Below are 27980 nucleotides of genomic sequence, written 5' to 3' on the forward strand. Positions count from 1 at the left end.
ACCGCGCCGGCTCCGCCGATCATCCCCGGCGGCGGCGGCGGCGCAGGTGAGCGGCCGGGCCAGGCTGCGATGCGCGGCCGGGCGGGGGCGGCCGGCGGCGGCGGCGCTGCGCCCCCGCCCTGCCCGGAGCAGCGGCCGCGGGGAGCCGGGCCGGGGCCCGCCTAGGGCCATGGGCTGCCTGCAGAGCGTCGCGTGCAAGGCGCGCGTGCGGCGCGACAACATCGTCCTGAGCGACGTGTCCGCCACCATCGAGCCGGGCGCCACCGCCATCGAGGAGAGCTCGCCCGTCGTGCTGCGCTACCGCACGCCCTACTTCCGCGCCGCCGCCCGGGGCACCATGCCGCCCATCCCGCGCCGCCACACCTGGGTGGTGGGCTGGGTGCAGGCCTGCAACCACATGGAGTTCTACAACACCTACAGCGACCTGGGCATGTAAGGGACCCCCGGCACCCCCCCATCCTGCCCGGTACCCCTCCCCCCGCTCAGCACCCCCCCCCCCCGCAACCCCATGGAGTTCTACAACACCTCCAGCGACCTGGGCATGTAAGGGACGCCCGGCACCCCCCCATCCTGCCCTGCACCCCCCCATCCTGCCCGGCACCCCTCCCCCCGCTCAGCACCCCCCCCCCCCGCAACCACATGGAGTTCTACAACACCTACAGCGACCTGGGCATGTAAGGGACCCCCGGCACCCCCCCATCCTGCCCGGTACCCTTCCCCCCGCTCAGCACCCCCCCCCCCCGCAACCACATAGAGTTCTACAACACCTACAGCGACCTGGGCATGTAAGGTACCCCCGGCACCCCCCCATCCTGCCCCGTACCCCTCCCCCCGCTCTGCCCCCCCCCCCCCGCAACCACATGGAGTTCTACAACACCTCCAGCGACCTGGGCATGTAAGGGACCCCCAGCACCCCCCCCCCATCCTGCCCTGCACCCCCACATCATGCCCTGCTCCCCTCTCCCCGCTCTGCATCCCCCTCCCCCACAACCCCATGGAGTTCTACAACGCCTACAGCGACCTGGGCATGAAAGGGACCCCCGGCACGCCCACATCCTGCCCTGCACCCCCACATCCTGTGGTGCACCCCGATACCCCCCGCTCTGCATCCCCCCCCCCAACCACATAGAGTTCTAGAACATCTCCAGCGACCTGGGCATGAAAGGGACCCCCGGCACGCCCCCATCCTGCCCTGCACCCCCACATCCTGCGGTGCACCCCGATACCCCCCGCTCTGCATCCCCCCCCCCCAACCACACAGAGTTCTACAACATCTCCAGCGACCTCGGCATGTAAGGGACCCCCGGCACCCCCACATCCTGCCGTGCACCCCGATACCCCTCCCTCCGCTCTGCATCATCCCCCCCCCCCCCCCCCCCCGCGCAACCACATGGAGTTCTACAACACCTCCAGCGACCTGGGCACGTAAGGGAACCCCCGGTACTCCCTGCATCCCCCCATATCCCCCTGCACTCCCCCGGAACCACCTGCACCCCTATCCCCACCCTGCAACCACATGGAGTTCTACAATACCTATGGTGACCTGGGCATGTAAGTAACCCCTGCATCCCTCTGCACCCCCACATCTGCCTGATACCCGCCATGCACCCCACAACCTGTAACACCTACAGCAACTTGGTTGTGTAAAGGACTCTCACCCCCAATCTCACTCCCTACAACACCTACAGTGATCTGGGCATGTAAAGGACTGCAGTTATCCCACCCCCTCCACATTCCTTTGTCCTTCCAATCCTCCTTCTCCCCACTCGTTCCCCCCATCCCTTACAGCACCTATAGTGGCCTGGACATGTACAGGACACCGACAGCCCATCCCACATCCCCCCCATTTCCCACTCTGCACCCTAGCACTAGAAGGGAAGGGTTCTGTCACTTTAAGAGCATGCAAGGAGAGAAAGCGCTAACCTATGAACATTGCATGGACAGTGGGAATCCTGCCAGCCATTTATTGCTCCGTGTGTGTGTGTGTGTTGCAGCTCAACTTGGTAGAATAGGGGTGAGCAAAACTGCTTCCCTGCCTGTTGCCTGGGAATGCTAAGGCGGGTTCGGATTCTCTCTGCCTGCTTGCATGGAAGGGAGTTGTGCGGGAAGTCTTCCTGTTAATGCTGGGATTTCCAGCCTCCCCATGAATGCAGAGCATCCGGGTGTCCCATTCTGTTTTGTTTGTAGTGTTCGTTGACAAATGTCGCCCTGGTGAGTACCTGCTGTGGAACCAGAGAGAGCTGAAAGATCCACATTCCTCTGAGTGCTTTGTGGAATTGTCATTGTGTGCGTGTCCTGGCTGGGAGCTGGGAGGCTCTGCTGATACCCACCTAATCACTATGCTGACACCCAGTTATCAGAGGGAACGACTGTACTACTAGCGTAATGTTACTAAATTAGGCACATTGCATAAAACCCTACTGAAAGAACTGTTGGAAAAGGCTTGAGGGCATTCTACAGAGAATGAAGAGCCCTGTACTAGTGTCAGTAATACCCTTTAATCTTCGGGCCTTCCTAATCACAAATGTGCGCTGCTGTATGGTGCTATTACGCTGCACAGATCCTCTCCCTTCTTAACGCGCAGCCTCTTACCGATGCAACCCCAAGAAAGAGATGTAGTCTTGACTGCTTGGTCTAGTCGACAGGAGCTGAGATTGCCTATGGTTTTGTCCTCTGAATTTCATTTTAGGGCAGGAAGTGGATTAGGTGTTTTTTTTGTTTTAGCTGTTAAATGAATACAAACAGTCTCTGCGCAACACACAGCTGGTGAGGAACAATTCCTTTTTGAATATGAGACGTGGCATGCAAGGTTTGTCTTAAAACTTCTATGTAGTGGGCTTGTAAGGGTCCTCTGGATTAATAGATGTTAAAGCCAAACGGGGCTGTTATGGTCATCTCTTGCATAACACAGGCAGAGAACTTCACCCAGTGATTCACGAACCAGATCCATAACCGAGTCCCTGAGAGCTATCTTGAATCAATCCAAGTGTTCAAAGGTTAACCAATTAAAATGAAGCCAAGGTGCCTTGTAGGTTTTGGTTCTAGTCTGCTGGGTGCTTAAATGTAATACTAGTCATGCTTCAGGAATTCGAGTCAAAAGCTATAGAAAGACTGCACCATCTGAGTGCTTTTTAAAACCGGAGGTGGACTTAGTGTTTTATCAGAAGTTGTTGGCACTTGTAGGAGGCTCCAGTTTCTTATCAGTTGATGACTTTGCTCTGGCTGTCCTCTGGCTAGTATGTCCTTCTCTAGATGCTGGCAGCTGGGTTGTGGGAACGTAGAGGGAGCTTTTTATAGTAGATGAATTGTATCCTTTTTTTTTTAAAAAAAGGAATATTTGTGTTCGTGTTCTGCATCATTCAAAACTTACTTTTTCGAGGCTAATGAGTGTGTGCTGATGACTTGGGAGAGTGCTGAAAAATGGAGCCATGTGCTTAGCTTGTTGTGTTGGAGTCTTGTTTTCCACAGCCTAAAAAAGGCGATGTGTATTTTATGGACTTGTAGTATACTCCCTGCATTGGCATCTGGGTGCATTGCATGTGAAAATGGACATGAATTTATAATTGCTGTGTATGCAATTGAGTGAACGTGGACTGTATTGCTGGGTAGAGGTCGTGCCTCGGTGTCTGAACATTGCATGCTTCGTTATTAAGAGCCTTGTTGTCTTATGCTGTGTACCTCGTGCTTCGGCTTACTCCTGCACAAAATGGCTGTAAAATGCTTCCCAGTAAAGAAATGGTAGGGTTTTATGCTTGCTTTGCCCGAGTGAAATGAGGACATGATATGTAGGGCAATAAAGAATCAGGCTTTCTGTGTGTGGCTCTACATTATAAAGTTCCGAGTGCTTCCTACACAAGGAAAATGTACAGAAAAATCAAGCTGCTCCTTGAAACAGATTTTATTAAGGGACCAAAAAAAACCCCCCAACCACCCCCCACCCCTCCAATCTGAAGTTCTCTGTATTTTGGGGTTTTCTGTGATGTGGATTGCTGTCGTATCTGAGGCCATGTGTACACTGCAAACTTTGGTTGATGTAAATTATGTCGACGTAAAGCATCACCACTGGTATTTAGCTTGTATGCATATGTACATACCTCTTTGCGTCAGTGCTGTGTGTACGCAGTAGGAATGCTTGTGTCAGTGCACCATGGGTAGGTATACCAGTGTGCAACTTGTCATTTTCTGGCACGCTGTCTTTTGGGAAATTTTTGCACTGCTTGGTGAGGCAAAAATGAGTCATGCAGCAGTGACTGGGAGTGAGGGGTCAATTCCCATCATTGAACTTTCTCCTTCCCATAATGGCATCCCTATCCCACAATTTTTGCCCCTTTTTTAAAAAATCCTACAAATATGCACTGACAGAAGCATGGAGCCTGCACAGCTCTGCACTATTGTCATGAGTGTTTTAAATACAGGATGCATGTTCCTCTGGAATCTGCAGAGCCTCAAGAAGACTGCAGCAGAGGGGAAATGACGTTTGCTGTGGGATATAGCAAAAACCAATTTAAGATGGATGGTGGTGTTCATAGAGCTGCCGCCGACTGGGAGAGCTCCTTCTGGGCCTGACAGCCGAGCACTGACTGGTGGGTTCGCGTCACGATGTAGGTTTGGGAGGACGAGTGGAGGCTGTAGAACTTTTGGGTGTGGAAGGTCACATTCCTGGATCTGTGTGTCCAGCTTGCCCCAGCCCTCCAGCGCAGGGACACCAGAATGAACCACAGAAGATTAGGGTTGGAAGAGACTTCAGGAGGTCATCTAGTGCAACCCCCTGTTCAAAGCAGGACCAACACCAACTAAATCATCCCGGCCAGGGCTTTGTCAAGCTGGGTTTCGCTGACAATTGAGAAGCAAGAGGTGATCACACTGTGGAAGTTTGCAACGCCAGATTGCTGCCAGTTAGCAGGAATTCAGTTTGGAGTTGGGAAATCCACTCTGGGGGCCATTGTCATGCAAGTATGCAGGGCCATTAGTCGTCTCCTGCTATGCAGGACTGTGACTGTCGGCAATGTGCAGAACCATAGTGGATGGATTTGCCGCAATGTGGTTCCTGAACTGCAGTGGGGAGATAGCACACACATATTTATTTTGGCACCAGTCCACTTTGGCACAGAGTACACCAACAGAAAGGACTACTTTTCTATGGTCATGGAAGTATTGGTGGATCACTGGAGATGCTTCACCGACTTCAGAGTTGGTTGGTCTGGGAAGGTACATGATGCTTGTACCTTTAAGAACACAGGACTGTTTGGAAAGCTACAAGCAGGGACTTTCTTTCCTGACAGGCAGATTTATCACTGGCAGTGCTGAAATGCCAGTAGTGAACCTGGAGGACCCAGCCTACCCCTTGCTCCTCTGGCTCATGAAGCCGTACATCAACCGCCTCAACAGCACCAAGCAAAGATTCATCTACTGGCTCAGCAGATGCAGAATGACAGTTGAGTGCTCTTTTGGTAGATCGAAGGGATGCTGATGGTGGTTACTCACAAGATTGGTTCTCAGAGAAAAGAACATCCCCATGGTTCTAGCTGCCTGCTGTGTTCTGCATGTTATCTGTGAAGCTAAGGGGGGAAAGTTGCTGCCAGGGTGGAGAGCCGAGGTGGAGCGGCTGTCTGCTTAGTTTGAAGAGCCAGACGCAAAGGGTATTCAAAAGCTCAGCACAGAGCTGTTTGGCTAAGGGAGGCTTTGAAAGAGCATTTTAACAGTCAGTCCCAGTAGTGCAGTGTGGTGCACTGTGCTTCACCTGGTCGTGTCTGTGTTTCGAGGGCTGTTAGGAATTATGTGGTGCTTGGTGCAAATTTGGGATTATAATACTCTTTGCTAATGCACCTGCTAATGTTGTGGTACGTGCTGTACTTTTATAATTATTGCACTGTTTGTCACTGATCCAATGAGTTCTGTATATACCAAATAGCTGGGCACTTTCAGTAATACTAGGCATTCGGTGTCATAGGTTGTGAAATAAACATGAATTACATTCTCAGAAATAGATTTTTATTGTGTACCAAAACCAGTGCATAGACACTATATACAATTAAAGAACAAATACAATAAAGACTTTGGAAATAAAGGAAAAGAACCAAACAAGGTGAAAGAACATTCATGTTCATTTCAGTTCATTTCGGCTACACATACAGGAAGGATGGCTCTCACTGGTCAATGTATGTGAAGCTGGGTTGTCCTTACTGTCCCCTGGTGCAGAACAGTAGGGGTGGGGATGCGACCCTTGATGCCCTGTGAAATGTTGATGGAAGCTGTAGGGAGGTGACGCAAAGGAGTTCTCCGCTGACTGCAAAGGGAGGCGAGACTGTGGTTGTCGAACCTTTAGGTCCACTGGAGTCTGCAGCATCTGTGCTACTTGTGGTACTTCCCCGTTGTGTCCTGGTGCATCTCCCTCTCCTATGGGTGGCAGGTATAATAGCTCAGGGAAGGCTGAGCCTGCCCTGGCACAGCTGCAGCTGCCGGTTACGGGTTTGGCGGAGGAAGTTTTTGCTTATTATTATGCCCTGTTCAGGGTCCGGGGTGGCTGAGGAGGTGGTATTTGCTATTCTAGGCTGCTCTCCCAAGAAAGTTTTGGGAGAGGATTGCAGAGGACCTCCATGAGGGTTTCATCAAGATCTCTTAGGAGGAGTCAAGGGACTTCCCTCTGTACATAAACAAACTGCTCTGCACAGCCCCTCCCCCCGCCCCCCCAAGTCTACAGGTTGTATTGCGACTTCTTACTAGTACAAGTAAATTAATAAAAAGTCATTAGCTGTGTCCTGTTCCGCTGGGGTTGGGAGCCATCAGTAATGATAAATGTATTTACACACTTTCCCGAGGCTTTTTCCCCTGCATCGGGCTTGTCCGTGCTCGACTGCCGGGACTGCAGTGGAGACTCAAACAGGTCCTGGCTCGCAGCATAGCTGCCCCCTCCCTCAGTCACATGTCCACCTTCCACCTCCTTGTCCTTGCTGTTCATGGCAGGGGTGTGTGTCTCGGGGTCCTTGGAGGTGTCAGGTCTGCTCTGCGGGCTGGTGGGGGCGGTCCCTGCAACGCATGAAGCTTGGTGTAAAAGTGGCAGGTTTGTGGCTCGGCCTCGGACTGACTGTTGCCTTCTGGTGTGCCTGACATGTTTCCTTTGCTTTGCCAGAAGCTGGGACTGCATGAAATTGCCTGTTCGGTTCGTTCCCTCGGGAGCCTCGGTTACTGGCTACGGGACACTGGGTTAGATGGTCCATCGGTCGGACCTAGTCTGGCCATTCTTATGGTCACTGCTGCCAGTCCCTCTTCCCCTTTGCCTGCAACCCCTGTGCAATCTGCTCATAGAGGTCCATGTTTCTTTGGCTGTTCTGGAGCTGTGCCTGCACATCCTCTTCTCCTCACAGGCGCAGGAGATCCAATATCTCCTGTCTGTTCCAGGTCAGAGCTGGGTGTGCTCACCAAGCTGGGCAATCCAGGAAAGGCATTACAAAAATTCATGAGGTTTTTAAACAAGGGAGGGTGGCCTCTGGTCTCCATGACTGCTGGGCAGTGGAGCTCACAATTGTGACCAGAGCAGTCATTGTCAAGCATTGTGGGACAGCTGCTGGAGGACTGTTAGGGTCGACGCAGGTCACACAGCGTCTACGTTCGCATTGCGTCAGCATCAGTACATGGCCGTGTTACTGCGTCGCCATGATGAGGCACTTGCATTGGCGGGAGACACGCACAAATGTAGACACCTGCACAACTAGGTTGATGCGAGGTGGCTTACGTCAACCTAATTTTGCAGCGTAGACCAGGCCTGAGTTTGGGTGTAAATCAGAATGCAGGAGGTTCAAATATAAGGGCGCCTGCTAGCTTTGGCTTGCTTCAATGTGTAGCTGTATTAAAAACAAACATCAAAGTGTATGTGTTGGGGTGAAGAGGGAAGCATCTGACCATGTTATATCCATTGTTTGGGCACATAATGAAAGGCAGTGTTTCCTAGTGGATAGAGCACTGCACTTCGGAAACCTGGGCTGTCTGCCACTGCTCTGCTTTGTGACCATGCGCAAGTCACTCTCCTCTCTGTGCCCTGAAAAAGGGAGATTGTGACACTTGGATGCAGATTGTGAAGTGTTGTAGGGTCTATGGAGGAAAAGAGCTAGGTATTATCATCTGGAGTAATTCCTTCCTTTTCTCCACTTGGGTCATACCATTATTTTAAATGCAGTATTTTGTGTTTGAATTCCCTTGTTTTCTTTTACATGTTTGTTCTGTTTTTTGATGCGAAGAGTTTCACAATTCTTTCAGGGTTCTAAGTCCCCCTTTTATAAAATACAGCTTGGTTTTGTTTCTGAAGGGAGCTTACCATGAAGGATACAAATGCAGAAGTATACAGTAATGCTTTTTGCAAATGGGAGTTACATGGGATTTTTTTTCCTTATAAGTGTAGTTCTTGATACCTAGTCTGATTCCTCCTTATTGCAAAGTGAAACAGAGCATGTGAGTGTGGGCTAGGGCGTGTTCTGTGAAAAGCATGCTAATAAAAGCCTCTCTTACTGGATCTCGTTAGCTAAGTTACTTATATGGCCCCCATTGCCCTAGATTTTGAGGCCCTCACATACTATTTTTCATCTGTCTAAGGTCTTGTCTACATGGGGAAATTTACTAGGATTATTATATAACATAAGCAAAACTGAAAATCTGTTATTCCACATAAGAGAATCCATATGGGAAGCTGTAGCAGTATAATTATACTGGTATAGTAATACTGGTAAGTTTTCTGTGTAGATGGAAAGGTTTTCTGTTGTTGCCCATCACCATAGTATTTGAGAATCTTCTATGTATAGTCCATAGCAATAGCCAAGTCCCTAGGGGATTTGGGGAATTGTCTAGACAGAGAGTTTGCGCATGGTAGCCTGGGGCGTAAATCTGCCATGTGCTAGCTGTCCAGTAACTGGCTGTGTGGGTCCTGCTACTGCACATTAAGCGACCTACTCATGTTTCAGAGTGAGGTAGATCAAAGTGCACTTACCTTAGATCTTTGTCTCTCCTGTGCCGCTGACACACCAGGCAGTCCAGTTCCCCCCTGATTATGGTCACTCGCTAGTTGTGGTATTTCTGCCCAGGTGATGCCACCACATTCAGTATCTTCTCTTACTGTCCTCTGCCAGTTCTTCTTTAGCCTTCCCCGTGTGAGATTGTAGCACCGCCTGACGCCAGCTTGCCATTCCTTGCCCATCTTGTCTCACTGAGGCCAAGTACATTCAGAGGGTATTTTTTCATGTCTCGTGTAACCTGTGCTAGCTTTCCCATACTGTATAAAGTACATACATTCCATGTACCTGCTCTTGTTTCAGATTTGGTTGTCAGGATTCAATGTCTTGAGCTCTCGGCTTCCTTTCAGTTGCCACTGAGTTCTGTCCTACTTGGGTTTTGAGTTCCAGCTGCACCTACCGTCCTCAGGTTTTGGTTTAACTTAACTATTTTTGGTGCGGTAAGGTTTTATCCGAGTGGGTCACAAACCCAACTGCAGAACCCTCTTCTCTTATCCAGGCTTGGCACCCGCACTGTTGCTAACTGTGGCAGAGTTAAAGTGCACTAGTGAACTTTTGGTGCAAGCTAGTAGAATCCACACAGTTAGTGCACTATCGATTTACACTCCAGCTCACTGCACACTAACTATCCATCTAGACAAGCCTTTGGAGTCTTTGGCTCTGCTCCCTGTAAAGGGTAAAAACACTGCTTAGGGTTTTTTGTTTATTTTTGTTTTTAGATGTTATTAGTTTACTTTAAAAAACAAACAATCTTTAAGGTATTTATGTCCACAGTACTGTTGTGGGGGAGGGGAACATTCCTTCGTGACACCTCAGCGAGGTACTATTATCCCCTTTTACAGATGGGGAGCTGAAACACACAGAAAATGAGTCCCAAGCCAGCTTCTAACCCCTGGACCATCCTTCCTCTCCTCTCTGGAGTCTCGTTCTCATTTGGAATTGGTCCTTGGAGCACCTCAGTCATATTTTGCTTCCTAGGTTTCCCCCTGCTCTGGGGTAACAAGTTGGCTGCACCAAGTGCAGGTACTTTTCCCGGTGCAATGACGCAGCTGTGCTGCGGATGGAGCAGAGACGCTGCCCGTTCCCCACTGTTTCAGCCCACTCCCCATCCATGTGCTTAGACGAAGCGGCATGGAGGCAGCTGTCCTAGGCCAAAGTCAAGAAATGCCAATGTTCCAACAGCAGGGTGTCTTCAGCCCTGTTCCGTATCCTGGGTTTCATAGCACGCAGGGCCGTGACAAAATAAAAATATATTGAGCTGCAAATTTAACACAGGAACCAGAACAAGGAGCTAGCCCATGTGTGTAACCCAGTTGCAATGACACTGCTGGGGGAAACTGAACTCTGCATTCCTGATTGATCAATGGATCTATTCTTAAGTGCTCACAGAAGGAAGAGTGGCCTGGTGGATTGGACATTGGCTCAATTCCTAGCTCAGCTACAGACTTCCTGTGTGAACCTTGGGCAAGTCACTGAATTTCTCTGTGAGTCAGTTCCTCAGCTGTGAAATGGGGCTGATTTTTCTCAACCTGACTGACCAGGATGTTGTGAGGATAAAATCCATTCATGATGGGGAGGCTCTCAGGTTGTGGTCGTGAGGGCCACATGGGAACCTAGATAGACGGATGGCCCTGTGACAGGCTGATCAAGTATTCAGAGGAGCTTTTTGGTTGGGGTTTTTTTCATGCTTTTGGGATGCTTTCTTTTTCTCCTCTTCCCTCGGGGTTTAGTTTATGGGTTTGGGTGATTATAGCCCATAAACACACCTGGGAACCAGATATTGCTATCAAGGGCCACTAATGACTGTAACACGTTAGACTATTAAGTCAACGGGGAATTGTATAATGAGAAGAACAGGATGTCAGTAGGTATTTCCTGGGAGTGGGACAGTCCATGTACTAATGCTGCCAAACCCTGGGATGTGTGTTAGTTGCTTGGTGTGGTCCTTTTCTCCCAAGTTGGGAAAGGGCAGGATCAGTAAAAAAAAACCTTTCATCTTTATCTGCCTGAAGCCCCCGTGTTATAAGTCAACCCGCCCATTTAGCATCTTTGTCGTATGGTGCCAGCGTGGGATGTGGCTTAGGTGCTAAACAGAAATAAAACAACCCAGCAAACCCCCTGGGCCAGCCTCTCAAGGTACTCGATCCCCTGTCACAGGCCTCCATTACCAAGTATCTGAGCATTTCTCAGAGCACCCCTGTACGGTACAGCTGTGCTGTTACCCCCTTGTACAGCTGGGGAACTGAAGCACAGAGTGGTCAAGTGACACCTGGGAAGTCAGTGGCAGAGCAGGTAGTTGAACCCAGGGCTGCAGAGTCTCAGGTGGATGCCCAGTGCTTCATTTGTGCCAGGGCTGAGCCCTGTTTCCTAGTTGCTTGAGCCCCGGCACCTCTTTCATTACAGATTAAGCACTGCAGGTGCCCTAAGCACATCTCCCGATTAACAGTACAGCTTAAAAGCCGCACTGACGCGGCCTGTTTTTCATTTAATTTCCTAGATTTAGTTGAAGGGCAAACAGAAAATCTGTTGCTGATTTAAGAGCTTTGCTGTTGGAGTTGGGATTGCCTCAGGCTTACCAGCGTGTGCTCTTCTGGCTGTGCAGCATGTCTCAGGGCCTGATCTAGCCCCCAGGGGAGTCAGTGGAAAGGAGCCTGTTACCTTCGCCAGGAGCTGGGTCAGGCCAGGTGTGCCCCTGTAGGCTGAAGGAGACACTCTCTTGTGCAGCGTCAGTGTGTAGTAGCACATGCTTGTTGAATGAAAGTCAGACCAGGCCAGACTCGGGCTATGACTTGGCCCAGCCTCTTTGTGCTGTGGCCCTGCCTTGAAAGCATGGGGAGAGAGGAATTAGTTCCACACCTCTGTAACAAAAAATGCCAGAGAGCATTCTGCTCACGCTGGGAAAACCCCTCACCTTTGGAGCAGGGTCCCAGCATAGAACAGGCTGTGAGGCATGTGAAAACTGGGGGAGATGAGGGTCAGGTTAGAAAGGAAACCATTTTGTAACCTTAACTCTTGTGGTCATGATGGCTGTAGTATTGTAAATGGCATGGCTGCCATGGTCCTTGGGGGATGGTCAGATGACCCTTTCCTTTTCTGGCTTGCTGTGATACATGCCAGAGTAGGGCTTGGAGTGTGCTAGCTGCTTCTAGCTGTCTCTGCCACAAAGTTTACAAAAACAACAAGGAGTCTGGTGGCACCTTAAAGACTAAGGAAGAAAACCAGATGGTCAGGGGATTAAGGGCACAAGGCTTGATAACTCCAGTGCTGTTTGGCTCCAGCCCCTTTTTCCTCAGTAGGCGATGCTGCAAAGGCAGGTTTTAGGAGCAGTTAGAATGAGTTAGGGCGTGATGACTAGTGCACAGAAGGTCGCCCAAAGCAAAGGGACAGCACGGAGGCCAGTGGGGTCTGGAATCTGGTGTTCTTGGGAGGCCAGGGAGAGAGACCAGTCCAGATGTATGGGGCAGGGGCTGTGCTGAGCAGGGGCTTGAGGGTGAGGAGTTGTCCAGAGTTGATGGGCAGTGCAAAGGGGAGCCAGTGGTGGGGAAGGAAGCTGACTTGGCAGCAGGGTTTTGTACAGGGCTGTGAAGGACGAGGTCGCTGGCGCGAAGATGCGAGAGGAACAGACCGCACTGGTGAAGGCGGGAGAGCAGCAGGGCAGAGATGAGCGATTTCGCACGGAAGGGAGAGGAGAGGTTGAATTTGAGGGTGGTGGGAAGACATTGGTCACAGGACGGGGTTCCATCGTGTCTGTGGGAGCAGAGAACAGTCCCCCTGCAGCTGTGGGGCTGGATGCTGACTGGAGGCGTTCTCCAGGGTGGAGCAGAAGGAAAGCAGCACAGCGGGCCTGTGTGGGGAAAACAGGAGCTTGGTTTAGATTGTGGTAAGTGGGAGATGGGAGCCGGGTCCGACTGACAGGGAATCTGCTGTGAGATGTATTGCAGCTGGGATCCTCCAGGGTCCAGCTTCCTGTATGTGCCGTGTCCTGTGATCTATCTGTGCTGCTGCTGGAGCTCAGTGCCCCCGGTGAGCATCCCCCACTAGACCCCTCCCTGGCTAAGGGGGAGAAGGTGGCAGGCAGGGCGCAAGGTGACCTTGTTTTAGAAATCGCAGACGTACGGTTGGGGCAGCGTTTTTTATAGGTTCATGGGACCCTAAAGTGCTCGGCATTCTGTCTCCATGCTTTGATCCCGAGCAGCAGAGTTGATCAGAGAGCAACTGAGCTCTGCCTTTCCCCCCGTGTCCCTCTGGCCCTCACTCTCCTCCTCTCTCTGCTTCTGATGACAGTCCCTTCCTCTCCGAGTTCCCCCAAGCAGCGTCTTGCACTGACTAGACAAGGTCATTGACTCACTGCACTTCTCCTGCAATAACGTGTTATGTTAAGCTTGTGCCTTGTCTCATACATGCTTGCTGGGGACCTGATCTGAAGTCAGTAGAAGTCTTTCCAGCCCCGTGCGAGGACAGTGCCATAGGGGTGCACTGACTGTAAGTGGTCTGGCAATGTGTTCGCAACAAACAGTTGGCAGTTATAAAATACCTGATTACTGATCGTCTCATCCTCTGCTTATAGAGCTGCAGATACTCATGGGCCTGATGTTATTTAGCCCCTTTAAAAGTAATGCTGCCATGGCTTTGACCCTTGCTGACCTCTCCTGGCCTTTGGTAAATTCTATGGGTGATGTGTGGTTGTGTGTCTGGGGAAGGGGGGCATAGAAACCAAGCAGCAAGGTCACCAGGTTGAAAGTATTAGTGACCTCAGTGACAGTGACTATGTAGCATGGTGCAGGGCCAGTGCTGGCTTCGTAGAGACAAGTTCTGTCTTCTGCGGTCATGAGAATGCAGCTGAGTTATGCATCGCCATGTCTTCCGTATGCCTTTGTGCTGTATTCACCAGTAATGCTCGGGTCACCACTGAATTCCTGCAGGAGAGAGAGAAGTCCCTGAGTGAGCAAATAGAAAGGACAGTTGATCCCAGTGATATTCCTGTCAGGAGGTGTGCGAGATGTATAATGCTGGGCTTGCAAGCATATCTGATCTGCTGTCCCCACACAAATTTCCCACAAAATGCACTAAACAAACACAAAGGAAATCACCAAATGAAGCCAGAGGAATCTTGCAAGCAGACTTTAAAAGTGCCAGGTGCCCTCTCCTTCCCATTGGAGCTTGCCTCCGAGGCTTCTACAGAGCGGAACAGATAGTAACCCCAGGAGGAAATGCTAGCAGCAGCTCACCCTGTGACCACCTGTAGTCATGAGAGCTGCCTCTGATTATATATACATGAGAGAGACGGAGACTGCAGATCAGTGCCCTACACAGCTAGGTTTGTCCTCCCATGCGCCCCTGTTATTAACCAGCTGTCTTTCGGAAATCGGCCTACGTGAAAACAAGGAATGTTTCCCTGTGGGGATGGTCTGGAATGGTGGGGTGCTGTGCCACCAGTTAGGGGGCTGTTCCCCTGCTTTCACTATTTAAGATTCCCCCTTCTCCCACCCCAACCAGGCAGGGGCATTTGGGAGCGACTGGGGGATTTCAGACTTTATAAGAACCCAGCAGGAAATGGTGGCCATCAGCAGAAGGGAAGTGTTTGTGTGGGGATGTGACTAGAACAGGCTTGGCAGGAGACTCCCCACCCTCCCATTTCTGTCCAGGCCCCAGGAGAGAGATGTGACCTAGGCTCAGTCTTGCATTATCAACCCTTTGCCTTTATTTCCCTTCTTGTCCACTGGTTTGAATCCAACTCAGGTGGGCTAGTAGAGCTCAAATCTCTGTACCACCTTCCACCGCTTAGGTGGGAATAAAACCCTGTTTTAAAACCCCACCGTATGTCAAGAGAACAGTTCTTGAAGTTACAAAGTCCAGCACTTGGGAGTTAGGAAGTACCTGTGCCACCTTAATTCTCCCCTTGTGCATATGCATTAGGAGTCTCTAATTACATGCTCACATGCTGGTTTTCCCCATAGGACCGTGGCTCGTCCAGTGCACAGATGGACGGTGCTCAGGAAATGAGGCGGCTATTCAATATTTCTTTTTCTCATTATTCAATGAGAGGCTCCACGCCTTCCTTACTGCACGTAGTCCAAACTGCTCTGAATACAGAACTATTAATTTCCTCACAGCCTTTTCTATAGTGCTGTGGTATCAGAGCCTCACAAACAGAACTGAATTTATCTTCACAACATAGCAGAGTATTATCTCCAGGTTACAAATGGGGAACTGAGGTATAAAGAGATGTGGGACAAAATTTGGAGAGGCCTTCACTGCGTTTGGACTGGGTGCCCAACATGGCTAGCTAAGGCCTGAGTTTTTGGAAGTGCTGAGCACTTGCAACTTCTATTGGGGCAGACCCTCAGTTGCTGTGACTGTCTTCGCTTCATGGGGAGTAGGACAGCCTGCATTGGCTGAGCTCCATAGAACCAGGACAGTTTACATGAGCTGAGGGTCTGCCCCATTGACTTGAATTCCGTTTGTCCACACTCAGCACGTCTGAAAATCAGGCTTGAGTTGAGTGCTCAGAAAATGAGCAACAGGTTAGATCAAGTAGTGACCATCGGTGAACATTTTGGTCTAAGTGACTTGCCCAGCATCCCACAGGAAATTTGTGGCAGAGGCAGGGATTGAACCCATCTTCCCTGGGTGACAATTAATTGCAATAACCATCCGTTCTCTTCCTGTACTTACCTGCATCTCACTTTGTAGGTTCTGCAGCAAATGAGGCAGGGGTCCTACAAACAACAGCTTGATTCACGACACCACCCTGTTGCTCCCAAGAGGACATCCGTCCTGTGCACTGAATCAGGCAGGGGTCCTGTGGAAACACTTGCATGTCTTCATGCCATTAATGACTGTATCTTAATGCATACCACAAGGGGGCTGAATTAAGCTTGTTCAGGCAACCTTGATTTGAGGGATTTGCCCAAGGTCCTAGCTGAGTGTTTTGACCACAAGACTATCCTTCCTCTTGACATAAAAAGATTTTTCAGTGGCGATGGATATAGCCAGTGCCTACGCTTTCGTTTTGTGAATTTTCAGGGAACTTGTAAGTGGTATGTAGAGGGTGCTGTCTCTCCCTGTCCCTCTCCCCACTCTCCTTTGGGGGGTAGGAGCTGCTGGTTTAGACACAGTTGCTGCAGTGCACTGGAATGAGTCCTGCTGAGTAATCACTCTGGCCATATTTAAATAATTGCTCTGCAACTGGGAAATGTGCTGAACTTGCCCTGCACTGGTTGAGAGATTTCTCTGCCATACAATGAGGTCATCAATTCTTTCTGGAAACATTTCTCCCCTCCCCTAAAGGTCTGTAAAGAGCTAAAAACGCATTTGTCGGGCGCTGTGAAAACAGGCAGGGATTGGCATTGATTTCTTTGCAGTGACGACTTGATTCAGATTTGACTTTTACAGTGTGCACCGTGTGTGCTGTGTGATGGCATCTCCCGAAATACATTGATTTCTGATCAGGGTGTGAGATCAATAGGTGACTAGGGAGTTAGTTAATGATGGTGTGATCTGGTGAGTGACAAGTGTGAGTGTGCACATGCGCAGCAGTGCACGGACTGTTCACCTGTCACCTCTGGAGATGTGGGTTCAGAACCAAACTCAAGGCGCAGTTGAAACTGTTTGCACAGGGGTCTGTTTGCACAGGGGTCTGCCCAAGGCATCTTAGATGACTCGGCAGAGTGCATGTCATGGGAGTAGGGACAGGGAGCTGGTCTCTTTATTTTGTGAGATCTAGGATAACCCTAAATAAAAGGTTTCAGTGGTAGCTGTGTTAGTCTGTATCAGCAAAAAACAAACAAACAAAAAAAACCAAGGCATCCTTGTGGCACCTTAGAGATTACCAAATTTATTTGGGCATAAGCTTTCGTGGGCTAGAACCCACTTCATCAGATGTATAAATAAAGGCTGTCCCTGAAGAGGTGCTTCCTTTGCTGAGCTGTCTTTTGAGCAACTATGCAGACTGCCCCACGGGAGTGGTGACTCCAGGGATGGTTTCTCAGACTGCCATTAGCAGCAGCTGGGGGGTGGGGGTGGGGTTGTGATACTGACAGTGAGCTCTGGCTGAATTGATGGCTTGCCTTTGGAAAGCAGCCTCTCTTATCTCACAGGCTAGAACAGTCTGGCTCCCTCTTTCTATTCCCCTTCTTTGCACCAAGGACCAAAGGCTGCCCTGCCACTACAAGAAATTCCATGCAGTGGAGAGGAGGTGCCTACGGAAGCAGGTGCTGCTTTTTCAGTGGGGCAGGAGTCAGGGCACTTGCATTTGGCTCTGGGGATTAGCATGAAGACAAGACAAAGACACACAAAACGGGAGAGGAAAGAACAGCAAAGATAGAAAATGCAGCTGCTGTCTCTGGTGTTAACTTTCATTTGCGACCTCACTGCTGGAGAAACCCAGGCCCAGCACACGGTCTGATCAGCAGCACCGAGACCTGGCAAACTCGTACCAGCATAATGCTGTTTAGACATCACATTTAGCTGCTCTTTCTGGTCACAGGCTCACAGCAGGGCTGCAAGATATGCAGTCTTGACTGGCTAAGCCAGATTTTTATTAGACGTTAGGAAGACATTTGAAGTTAGAAAGATTAGGAAGAGAAGAATTAATGTGGTGAAGGAAGAGGACATACTTGAGGAGTAGGGGATGATATTCGGGATTTAGCCAGAGCCAGTGGAGGTGGAAATGTCACCTGGCTCCCTTCTCTCTGGCCTGGTCTGGTCAGGGCACCTTTCAGGATTAACATGAAGAACGTCCAGGGTCCCAGAAGAAGGTGGCAACCCTGATAATGAATCTTGTTCTGTCCCCTATTTTCAGCTTCGAGCCGGTGTTACAGGGACAGCTTCTCTCCCCCCCACCCCCCAGTCTCTTTTTTGAGGACCTTCAAAGGGCAGTGATGGGTAGAATAGCCTCTCCTCTCCTTATTTTGTCCACCAGTTAGGCCTAGTTTCCAACATACCAACTTTGGTTCACTGATTTCTGGTTCCGCACTTTTCTTGTTTACAAAGCGTGATCTTAGCACAGCCCTTGAGTTAGATCAGTGGGCCTTTTTGTTTGGGCTAATTCAGTCTATGTTTTTTACACCTTTTCCCATCAGCATTTGTTGTTATAGGTTATTGTGACATTTGATGGACTTTCACTTACTTTTCACAGTTGAGCTCACAGTTAGGGTAATTTTGTAGGCCCAGTTATTACAACAGAGCACAAGCTACGTAGCCTATCAAAAAGAAGGTGAAGAGGTGGCTTTATTAAGGTTAGACCTACGTAGGAAGATGCCAACTTGTAACAAGATGCAGTGTCTAGAATCTGATGTTAGGAAAAATTCAGACTGCGAATAAAATGTGACTGTTTAGCATGTCTGGAACAGCTTACGGGGGAGGTGGGAAATTGGTCACCACTTGGAGACTTTACATTGAATTTGGATGCCATTCTAAACAATGAGCTCTAGTTCATCCCTAAGTTATTAGCTAAGTAGAGTACAGGTTACTTACAGAAAGGGGTTGACGTTCTGTGATCTGTGGTATGCAGGAGGTCAGATGAGATGATTACAGTGGTTTCTCTTGGCCCGAAATTCTGTGCATCTCCACAATTTGAATGGATGGAAGTAAAACCCTTGGAGGGTCTGGAGTGCCTTGAGCAGGGGGTTGGACTAGATGACCTCCTGAGGTCCCTTCCAACCCTGATATTCTATGATTCTATGCCTGCCCTGAGGAAAACACACCGTGTAATCTGGTGCTTTTCAAAGTTTTTGTGTTTTATTTTAAAAGTGCCAAATTTTGTAAAATGTCACCTTTATCTAAAGTGCCAGAAAAGAAGCAAGATGTAAAAGTATTTTGCTCTTGAATTCTGACTCAGCAGTTGGAGAATGTTCCTGCCTGGCGCGCTCTGCAGGCTTGGATCCTGGGTTGTTCAGTGGCACCACGTTTGGGTGTGGCATGGTGGGCTCTGTGCCACTGAGCTGTGCGAGGAAAAAGAACAACTCAAGAGGAAAGGGAAGAGCAGCTTTGCGTCTCTGAAGTGCTGCCTACCTGCCTGCTGCTTTAGGGAGTGAATGCATGACCCAAATCCTTGCATTCAATTAGCAGGTCAGAGTAGTTTTTGCACTGACTCATGAGTGTTTGGGAATGTCAGAGAGAATTGATTTTATCGACATCTCAGGAAACTGTAGCCCAGCTGTCACTTGCCAGGAGATGCAGTTGTAGGCAGCTGTTGGCCTCACAACTGTTACAGGCAAAAGCTCTGAATTAACAACAGACTTCAATAAAAACCAAGTGCACTTGTATTTTTACCCTCTTCTGGCCCCGTCCCCTTTCTTGGTACCTTGCATTGATAATGCTAACCTTTCAGAGCAAAGACCCTTCAGTGTCCAGCGTGCTTACCTGATCTAAGACAGGGCAGTAACAAAATCATTGATAGCTGTGTTTGATTGCCTGGTGCAGGGAACAACTTTTAAAAATCAGAATAAATTAATTCAGAAAACTAAAAAGAGGGAAAAAAATTCTATTTCTGGCAACTTCAGAAGGAGGATGAGAGATCCGGTACTTGGTCTTGTTATTGGGCATTTTGCAAAATCTAAACTGTCCTGGATCTCCAAATAGGCGCAGAATAATTCTCCTCTTCTGGATACCCCTCAGAGTTCTGCTACCTTAACTCCAGCAAGATCTGATCTGGACTGTTCTCCCAGGATGCTTTGCAGGGATTTGGTTCTCACGGTAGTACAATAAAAATATTCCCTACCCAGCCTCAGAACTCTGGCAACTGCTTCCCGGATTATGCTGTTAATGGAGTGGATGAGTGGCAACTCTGGCAGGTAGAAAAGGCCACTTTCCCCAGAAGAGAGCTGATGAGGGAGAGCGCTACCTAACGGACTCGGAAGTGAAATTTGCCCAACCAGTTAGACTGCAGTTGAATTAATTTACAGCTGGGTTGGCAAAGCAAAGACCTCCGTCCACATGATTTTGAATCTGCAAAGAAACCAAGAATTTGAACTTGTACTTGTAGGAGGCACTTGATTGCTCCCTGCAGTGGGGAAATGGCTCCCGAGCTGAAGGACCTTCTCTTTGCGCTCATGTTAGTGCAGAGGGGAGGAGGTTCTTGTGGCTAAGGCAAAAAACTGGACTCCAGGAAATAGCTTTGCTGTTGACTTGTTGTGTGGTCTTGGGTCATTTATCTTATCACTTGTCATTTGGGTCATGATCACTTAGGTTGCTGTTTTCAAAGCCTACTAGGGGATTTAGCCATACAGTTCCTATTAATATTAAAGGGGGATGTAATGCAACAGGGGTTTACCAAAGGTAGATCATGCCAGACTAACCTGATTTGCTTCTTTGAAAAATAACACTTTTTTTAGATAGGGGAAGTGCAGTAGATCTAATATATGTGGACTTCAGTAAAGCATTTGACACTGTACCACACTGGAAATTACTAGTTAAGTTAGGGAAGATGGGGATCAGTACAGAATTGTTAAGCGGCTAAGGAACTGGCTAAAGGGGAGAAGGCAATGGGTTGTGCTGACTGGTGAATTATCAGACTGGAGGGAGGTTACTAGTGAAGTTTGCTAGAAAAAGTAAGAGTGCGTTAATGAAATTTGCTGATGGTACACAATTGGGAGGCTTTGTCAATACAGAGTAGTATTGTACAGGAAGATCTGGTTGATCTCGAAGGCTGGAGTGACAGAAATGGGATGAAAATTCAGTAGTTCAAAGTGCAAGGTCATACACTGAGGGTCTAATAATAAGAATTTCTGCTACAAGCTGGGGCTCATCAGTTGGAAGCAACAGAGGAGAGAGACCTGGGTGTGTGGGTTGATCACTGGCCTATTAATTAGCCACCTTTATGATGTGGCTGTGAAAAAGGCCAGTGACATCCTAGGCTGTATGAGGCGAGGCATTTCCAGTAGAGATAGAGAGGTGTTCATGCCACTGAACAAAGTATTGGTAAGACTTCATTTGGAGTACCCTGTACAGTTGTGATCACCCATGTTCTAGAAAGATGAATTCAGACTGGAACAAGTGCAGAGAAGAGATACTAAGATGATCAGGGGAGCGGAGGCCCTGTCTTAGGGAGGAACTGGAAGAGCCTGGCTTGTTCAGCCTAGCAAACAGAAGGCTGAGAGGGGATCTGATTGCTCTACGTAAATACATCAGGGGGTAAATACCAGGGAGGGTGAAGAGCTATTTAAGCTAAAGGACAATATTGGCACAACTACAAATGTGTATAAACCAGCCATGAACGAATTCAGACTGGAAACGAGAAGGTGTCTAACTCCCAGAGAGTGAGGTTCTGGAGCAGCCTCCCAATCAGAGTTAATTAGTTTTAGGAGAGAGCGGAACAGATTTTTGATTGTGGTTGTATGACAGGGTTGGTTGTGGTGGTAGGGAGCAAGGCTCAGAAGCCCTGGGGCTTGCTTCCAGTACGTGTCTTATATTTCTGAAGAGCATGCTTCAGGGTTTCAGCTGCCTGCCTGCAGGGGTTAGGAAGGGATTCTCTCCCCCGTGCGACACCCACCCACCCAGTATATTCAGGGGTGGGAGATTTTGTTTATCATCTTCCTCTGAACCATCAGGGCTGCCATGGCCAGATATGGGACACTGGGCGGGGAGGGCAGGGCTCTGGGGTGGCCCCGAGCATTCTCTGTCTCAGGTGCTTGGCTGGCTGGTTCTTTCTCACATGTTCAGGGTCTAACTGATCACCATGTGTGGGGTTGGGAAGGAATTTCCCCCAGGTCAGATTGGCAGCAACCTTGGGGGGTTTCACCTTCCTTTCCAGCATGTGGGTTGCCTGCCAGGATTATCTGGGTCTATCTCACTTCCTCATTTCCCTGCTGTTGCGGGGGCCTCAGGTCCTGGTGCACCTCGGTCCCTCCTGTTTTATGCCTGTGGCACATAATACTCCAGTCTCCTGTGGGCTGTAATACTTTGGTCTCATTTTGGTTGTTGGATTTAGTGTGTGGTGCTGGGTGGGGATGGGTGGCCTGTGATATGCTGGAGGTCATACTAGGTCTGTGGTTCTCAACCGGTTTACCGTTGTGGGTCACATATGGAGCTCTCTATGTGTTATGTGGACTGCATCCACACAATGTGTATATATACAACCTGTGTGGCCCTGAGGAGGTCACATGGGCCGCAGCTGTGTGCTGATTGGGCTGCAGGTTGAGAACCACTGGACTAGGTGATCTGATGGCTCCTTCTGGCCTTGAAATCTGTGACTAACATGAATGTTTGTGTGGCTAAATCTCACTAGTCGGCCTTGAAAACCTGAGCCTGACTGTTTCTGTCACCAGCATGCTGTGAAGAATTGGTGGTCACTGGTTTGAAAAGCAGGGTAGGATTTTTTGATTGAGATGCTAGATAAGTACAGCTGGGATCTGACTGGGTTGTTCAGCTTGTCCTATGTTACCTAAAGTGTCCTGAGCAATTTTGATGATGCAGCAATGACTCATTCAGCAGGATCACAAGTACTAAATTGTTATCCTCTTATCTGTTTTCTTCTTCTCTCTCCAGCTAAACATTTCATCCTGTGAGTGTTAGCGCAGAGCTTCTTGTCTTTAATAATGCCCCTGTAGACCAGGGTGGATAAAAATTAATGGCTTTTTTAAAAAAATGGATTTTTTAATTTAAATTAAATACAGATTTATTTATAGAAATCTTATGTGAAATTATGACAGCATATGTTAAGGTCTAAATTTAATAGATTAAAATCATATAAATTACATTTAAAAACATAAGCAGTATATGTTTACTGCCAAAATTTTCAAGAAAGTCAAATCACTGAACTGATAGAAATCACGGGCTAAGCACCTACAACCAGAAAATAGTGTATTCTGCAGGTGCAGAGAGAATGTTTTCTTCATTTCAGTGTATTTAACTAGTTTAGTTCAATGATTAGTTCATTCAGAGTTAAAAACCAGTAGGAAGATGAAAAAGCAGGAAAGCTTGTTTTCCTCTTCCAGTCTATTAATAAAAACTAGGTCTGAGAGGATGAGATCTGTCGGGATCTGATATCTTGAAGGACACAGTGATAGGAAACAATCAGTTTCATTTACTAACTACAAATAGTACTTCCTTGCGTTAATAAATCAGTTCTAAATGCAAACCTTGTTTTGATAAACTTTTTTTTCATGTATATCCAACACATTTAAGGTAGTTTTATTTCACTAATTTAAAAAATTTAAATGCTATGGGTTTTTTGCATTTTTAATTGCATTCAAATTCCTATCTCAACAGAATTTGACACTAAGCACAAAATTAATCATCTGGTAAATAAAAAATGCATTATCCACCATTTTCTAACATCATGAAAATGTAAAAAATAATCTGTATAAATGTAAGTTAAGCTGTATAATTGCAAAACAATTAAAATGTAGGAAAATCAAGGTTTCCTGCTTGCTGCTTTAAATCATGATTAAAATCAGTGATTTTAAATTGCTTTGATTTAAATCAGCCCACCCTGCTGTAGACTACAGGAACTACCCAGTAGTTGTTGGTGCAGCTTCGTTTATAACCTGGTTCTTTCGTTTTCATTCCGTAGGTCCAGCTGGGAACTTCCTGACTTGCGAGAAGGGAGAGTAAAAGCCATCAGTGACTCTGATGGTGTGAGCTACCCCTGGTATGGGAACACAACGGAAACGGTGACCTTGGTTGGGCCCACTAACAAGGTCTCCCGGTTCTCAGTCAGTATGAATGACAATTTTTACCCCAGTGTGACGTGGGCTGTCCCTGTGAGTGACAGCAATGTACCATTGCTGACCAGGATTAAGAGGGATCAAAGCTTTACCACGTGGCTAGTAGCCATGAACATGACCACCAAGGAGAAGATCATCCTGCAGACTATAAAGTGGAGGATGCGCGTGGACATTGAAGTGGATCCCTTGCAGCTCCTGGGGCAGCGAGCACGACTAGTGGGAAGGACTCAGCAGGAGCAGCCCCGGATTCTGAGCCGAATGGAACCCATCCCACCAAACGCACTAGTGAAACCCAACGCCAACGATGCCCAGGTCCTCATGTGGAGACCCAAACGAGGCCAGCCTTTGGTAGTGATACCTCCCAAGTAGATGGTGTGTGGGTGTGCGTGCTTGAGGACTTCATTGCTGTTGGTATGGTGCAAATGAACTGGATTTCTGAGCCAAAGCAGACCCCTGGTGAATGAAAATAGAGTTCCTCCTTATTCAGAAAGAATATGGTACCTGGTAGTGGCCAAAGCTATGTCACAGAAGAGGAATTGCACAGCTGGTAGACTTCCAATGACATACCTGGGAGATTCTGTACTTCCAGGTTATTTTGGCTGGAAGAGGCTTTCTTACCTGAATAACTCATATTCCCTTGCCGTAACGTGCAAGGAATGAGAATATGATTAAACAGTGCCTGTGGCAAATGCTGCTTCCCAACCAATTAGATGTAGAAATGGAGACCATGCACACCAGACATTCATGATCTTCCAGTTCGATCCTGCTGTCTGACCGATGGGGTGGGGGTGTTACCACGTTTTTATACCTATGCAGTTTTGATTGATAATCAAATGATCACCTTGCTCATTGGAACTAAAAGAATGTTTACAAAGGGGCGGGGGGGGGGATAACAACCCATGCCATCCGTTCCACTTAGCTACAGACAAGTTCTGAGTCCACAGGGAACTGTCCAAGGTGCTGAACTGAAGGACAATGTGAACTACCTTCCTCTTCCCAAAAATAGTTTCTTCAAGCTGATTGAATTAGGACATTTTGCATGCATCTCAGTGTGTTTCGAGTAGTTGTGAATGTAGGAGCTGCCATAGTTCTTTCCATCCTTTGAGTGAAATCCAAGGGAAATCTAGATGTAATTTAGTTCTAAGATACACTAATCTTTCCTGGCCCTCCAATTCCCTCTCCCCCAAGCCCTTCTTTTAAAGAAGCAAAAATAATTCTCAGTCAAATGACAAATTATGAGCAATGTCTGTTCACCCAGCAAAGGGAGAACCAGGGAGATGTTGACTGTGTTTGCATGATATCCGAAAGGCTTGGACGTACTCTAGGATTCAAACACTTCCTTCACGTACATAAGTCCATTGCAAGAAGCTGGGTTTCTTGCTTGTTTTCCATGTGAATAGCTGTTCATGTGGAAAGCCTCACCCTAACTGCCTACAGAGCAGCGCAACTACAGGTCTGCGCACAGTGTGCTTCCAGGCCCCAGGACCTGCCTTTGGAGCCATGGCGCTAGGATATGGGGACTGCCTGCATGTCCGTTCGCTGGGGCAAAGGGAAGCGCTTGCACCACCTTCAAGGGGAAGGGGTAGTTGTTCATGAAAACTCCTCAGAGGTTTCCCCTCCCACAGCAACAAAACAGTAGCTTCCGTGAAGGATGGTTAGATGTGCACGTCTCTGAGTGGAATGCTCCTCTAGCCAGGCACGAGCGCATGGCTGAATCCATCCGGGGGAGGTGGGAGGCTGTTCTCTTTGGGAATAAGCCTGAGCTTCACTCTCTGATGAGAACGTTTCGGGGGAATAACAGGATCTTTGCTTTTTAAGGGCCATTACCACTGGGAGTTTCTTTGGCTCCTGGCTCAATGGCATCCGAGTTGGTTGCTGTGAAGGTGATTGGTGATGTCATGACTGGAGTGGGAAGAAATGCTTGGGTCATAAACTCATGGAGTTTCCTACTCGTTCTTCCTCTGGGGGTGTGATGCACCTCTCCTCTCCCTATCCCTGCCCCGCAGCGCGTTCACCATATTAGCCTGTCTTGGAGGATATGCAGAAGACAAAGAGTGTCTGCATTCCTGCTGGCCCCTGGACAGCAGTGCTGCCTCCATGGAGGCTGCCCCAGGAGCACCTTGTCAGAGAAGGGCCACAGCTTAGAGGGGGAGCCGTGCAAGGGATTACAGTCATAACTTGTGCTGTTTTCCCCCATGCACAGTGACTGGCTCTTTTATCTGGCACCTCCAGTGTAGGGGAGCTGGTGAGTGGAGGTGTTCCAGCAAGGAACAGAAGTAGCAGTGCTGCCACCTTCTGGGCACAGATGTAGAGGGTAGGGAAGAAGACGCAAAGCATTAAAAACAGAGCTTCTCGTTTCCCCATCTCAGTCACCAGGAAACAAAACAAGAGAAGTGCAGAAAATGTGTGGTTTATAAACAGAATGTGCGTTACCATTTTAAGGCATCGCTAACTACTCAGCCCAGTGTGACTGAGAGGTGATCTATAGCATCTTTACCCAGCTACTGATTTAAAGGATATCTCTGCAGGATGTCCAGAGACTCCCTTAGTATTGACTCCAATCCAGAGGAACTCTGTCGAGTCCTAGATATTGTGAAATGATACTGATTTCATTCTTCTTGGAAACGGCTGTCTCTGCCCTTCCAGCATGAGCCCAGTGACTTCTTGAAACCTTGGATTATTGCTCTGAAAAGCAGTTAATCTCTCTATTACCGAGAGATTAAGTTTCTGTTGTTATGTGAATTTAGGCTTCTGAACAAAGAAACCACTCGTAATAATTCCATGGTTCAAAGATCCCCATTATGCCTGCCTTCATTCAGAGCATATCCTACTGGGCACCATTCGTGTGCTGTGGGTGTTAGTGTACATTGGTGGTAGGTTCTCCTGACAGTTTTTCAGAAAACTCTTGTTACAGTATTAGCTCTGCTGTTCTGAGCTTGATTTTTACGCCGATTTCAGTAGTGATTTCACTGCTTTGAAATGCAGGGCTCCACTCTCCTTTTTACGGAGTTGATGTTCTGTCACTTTTTCCCCACTTTGCTTATGAGTCTCATGCTTTTTGCATTGCAGGGATCATACAGGATCTCCATAGGAGCACTTGGGTGTCTGGTATGTTCAGGGCTTCTGTGGTCTTTGTGCAGGCTAAGCCCCCTTTGAGATCACTGGGAACGGTACCTGCCCAGTGACGCCAGGGTCTTTTGAGCAAACCTCTCTGGAATTTGATTCTTATGACCAGCTTACAGGGTAGCTACTGAGGACCCACAGGGGAGATGAAGCGAGTGCGAGCTGAAATCTGTTCGGGAGGTTTCTTCTTCACCCCAGGAAAGGTCTCTTTATGCTATGTCCCCCTGCCCTGGGCTCCTTGGCCATCAGCAGACCTGCTCTGGGTGGAATCAGTGGAGAGAGCACTGCAATGTCATGCATCCATTAATACCATCCCAGTCAGCCTTTATTCACATGGAGTCATGAGCTTGCTTCAGCTGTCCTGCATCCCTGTGGCTCTGGTGTACCTCCTACAGCCTATCCCCATCCCTGGGTGGTGCACCAGCAGCCTTTCTCTTCCCATCCCTTGGTAGCACCTGCAGATGCACAGGACTGCTAGGCTTCCACAGGGTGAGTTTGAGAACTCCATGCTCTCACCAGTTTGTGGGCCCCCGGAGGCCATGCCTGTGCCTGCATGCTCAGGGCAGATCCTTCAAAACTTCTGAACATGGATGTGCTGAATTTTCCCCAGACCTTCAGCCCTCCAGTGCGGCTTCCGGGGAGCTGGGGTGCATGACACTGTGCCCTTAAAACTGGCATGGAGAAGTAGGTTGTTTTCCAAGCTCGACCCCACACCTCTTATATGCAGCTAGTAGACTCGGGTCTTACCCCTCACACCACTCTAGACCAAAAATCCCATGTTCTTGTCTCTCTCTTTATTATTCTCAGTAATATTTGGTGTTAGTTATTGATTTCTTATCTTTCTGGACACCAGGAATGTTGAAATTCAAAACTTAGACCAACATTTTCAGCTGTGGTGGCCTAGTTTACAGCATCTGAAATCAGCCTACTTATTTAGGTGCCTAAATATGGAGGTAGCTGGCTGAGAGCTGGCTGAAATTTTTCATACAAAAGTTTTTCAGGAAAATTGCCAATTTTTCCATGTAACGTTTCATCAAAAAAAGCCATGATCAAAATTATCCATTTTTTGACATTTTCTGTGTCTTATTTACATTTTAATTGGAAATGTTATCAAAATATTTTTTAAATCATTGTTGACATTTAAAATGTAGTTTTTGGAACTTGGAAAATTTTCAAACCAATTTTGGTT

General features: G+C 48.4%; 1 protein-coding gene across 1 annotated transcript; it reads left to right on the forward strand.

Annotated features, from left to right (window-relative positions):
* The first annotated feature begins 145 nt into the window (after positions 1-145).
* On the forward strand, positions 146-27980 carry FAM78B (family with sequence similarity 78 member B). The gene is made up of 2 exons (XM_037907527.2): positions 146-432; positions 23515-27980. Exons 1-2 carry the CDS (start codon positions 170-172, stop codon positions 24035-24037), a joined length of 786 nt encoding a protein of 261 aa, XP_037763455.1. The 5' UTR covers positions 146-169; the 3' UTR covers positions 24038-27980.

The sequence above is a fragment of the Chelonia mydas genome, chromosome 8 (assembly GCF_015237465.2).
Source record: "Chelonia mydas isolate rCheMyd1 chromosome 8, rCheMyd1.pri.v2, whole genome shotgun sequence".
NCBI classification, from domain to species: Eukaryota; Metazoa; Chordata; order Testudines; family Cheloniidae; genus Chelonia; species Chelonia mydas.

Bases quoted from the DNA above. Each gene is read 5' to 3' on its own strand.
- FAM78B (XM_037907527.2), top strand. From the start codon at position 170: ATGGGCTGCCTGCAGAGCGTCGCGTGCAAGGCGCGCGTGCGGCGCGAC. The intron at 433-23,514 runs GTAAGGGACCCC...TTCATTCCGTAG, and splicing joins ACCTACAGCGACCTGGGCAT to GTCCAGCTGGGAACTTCCTG.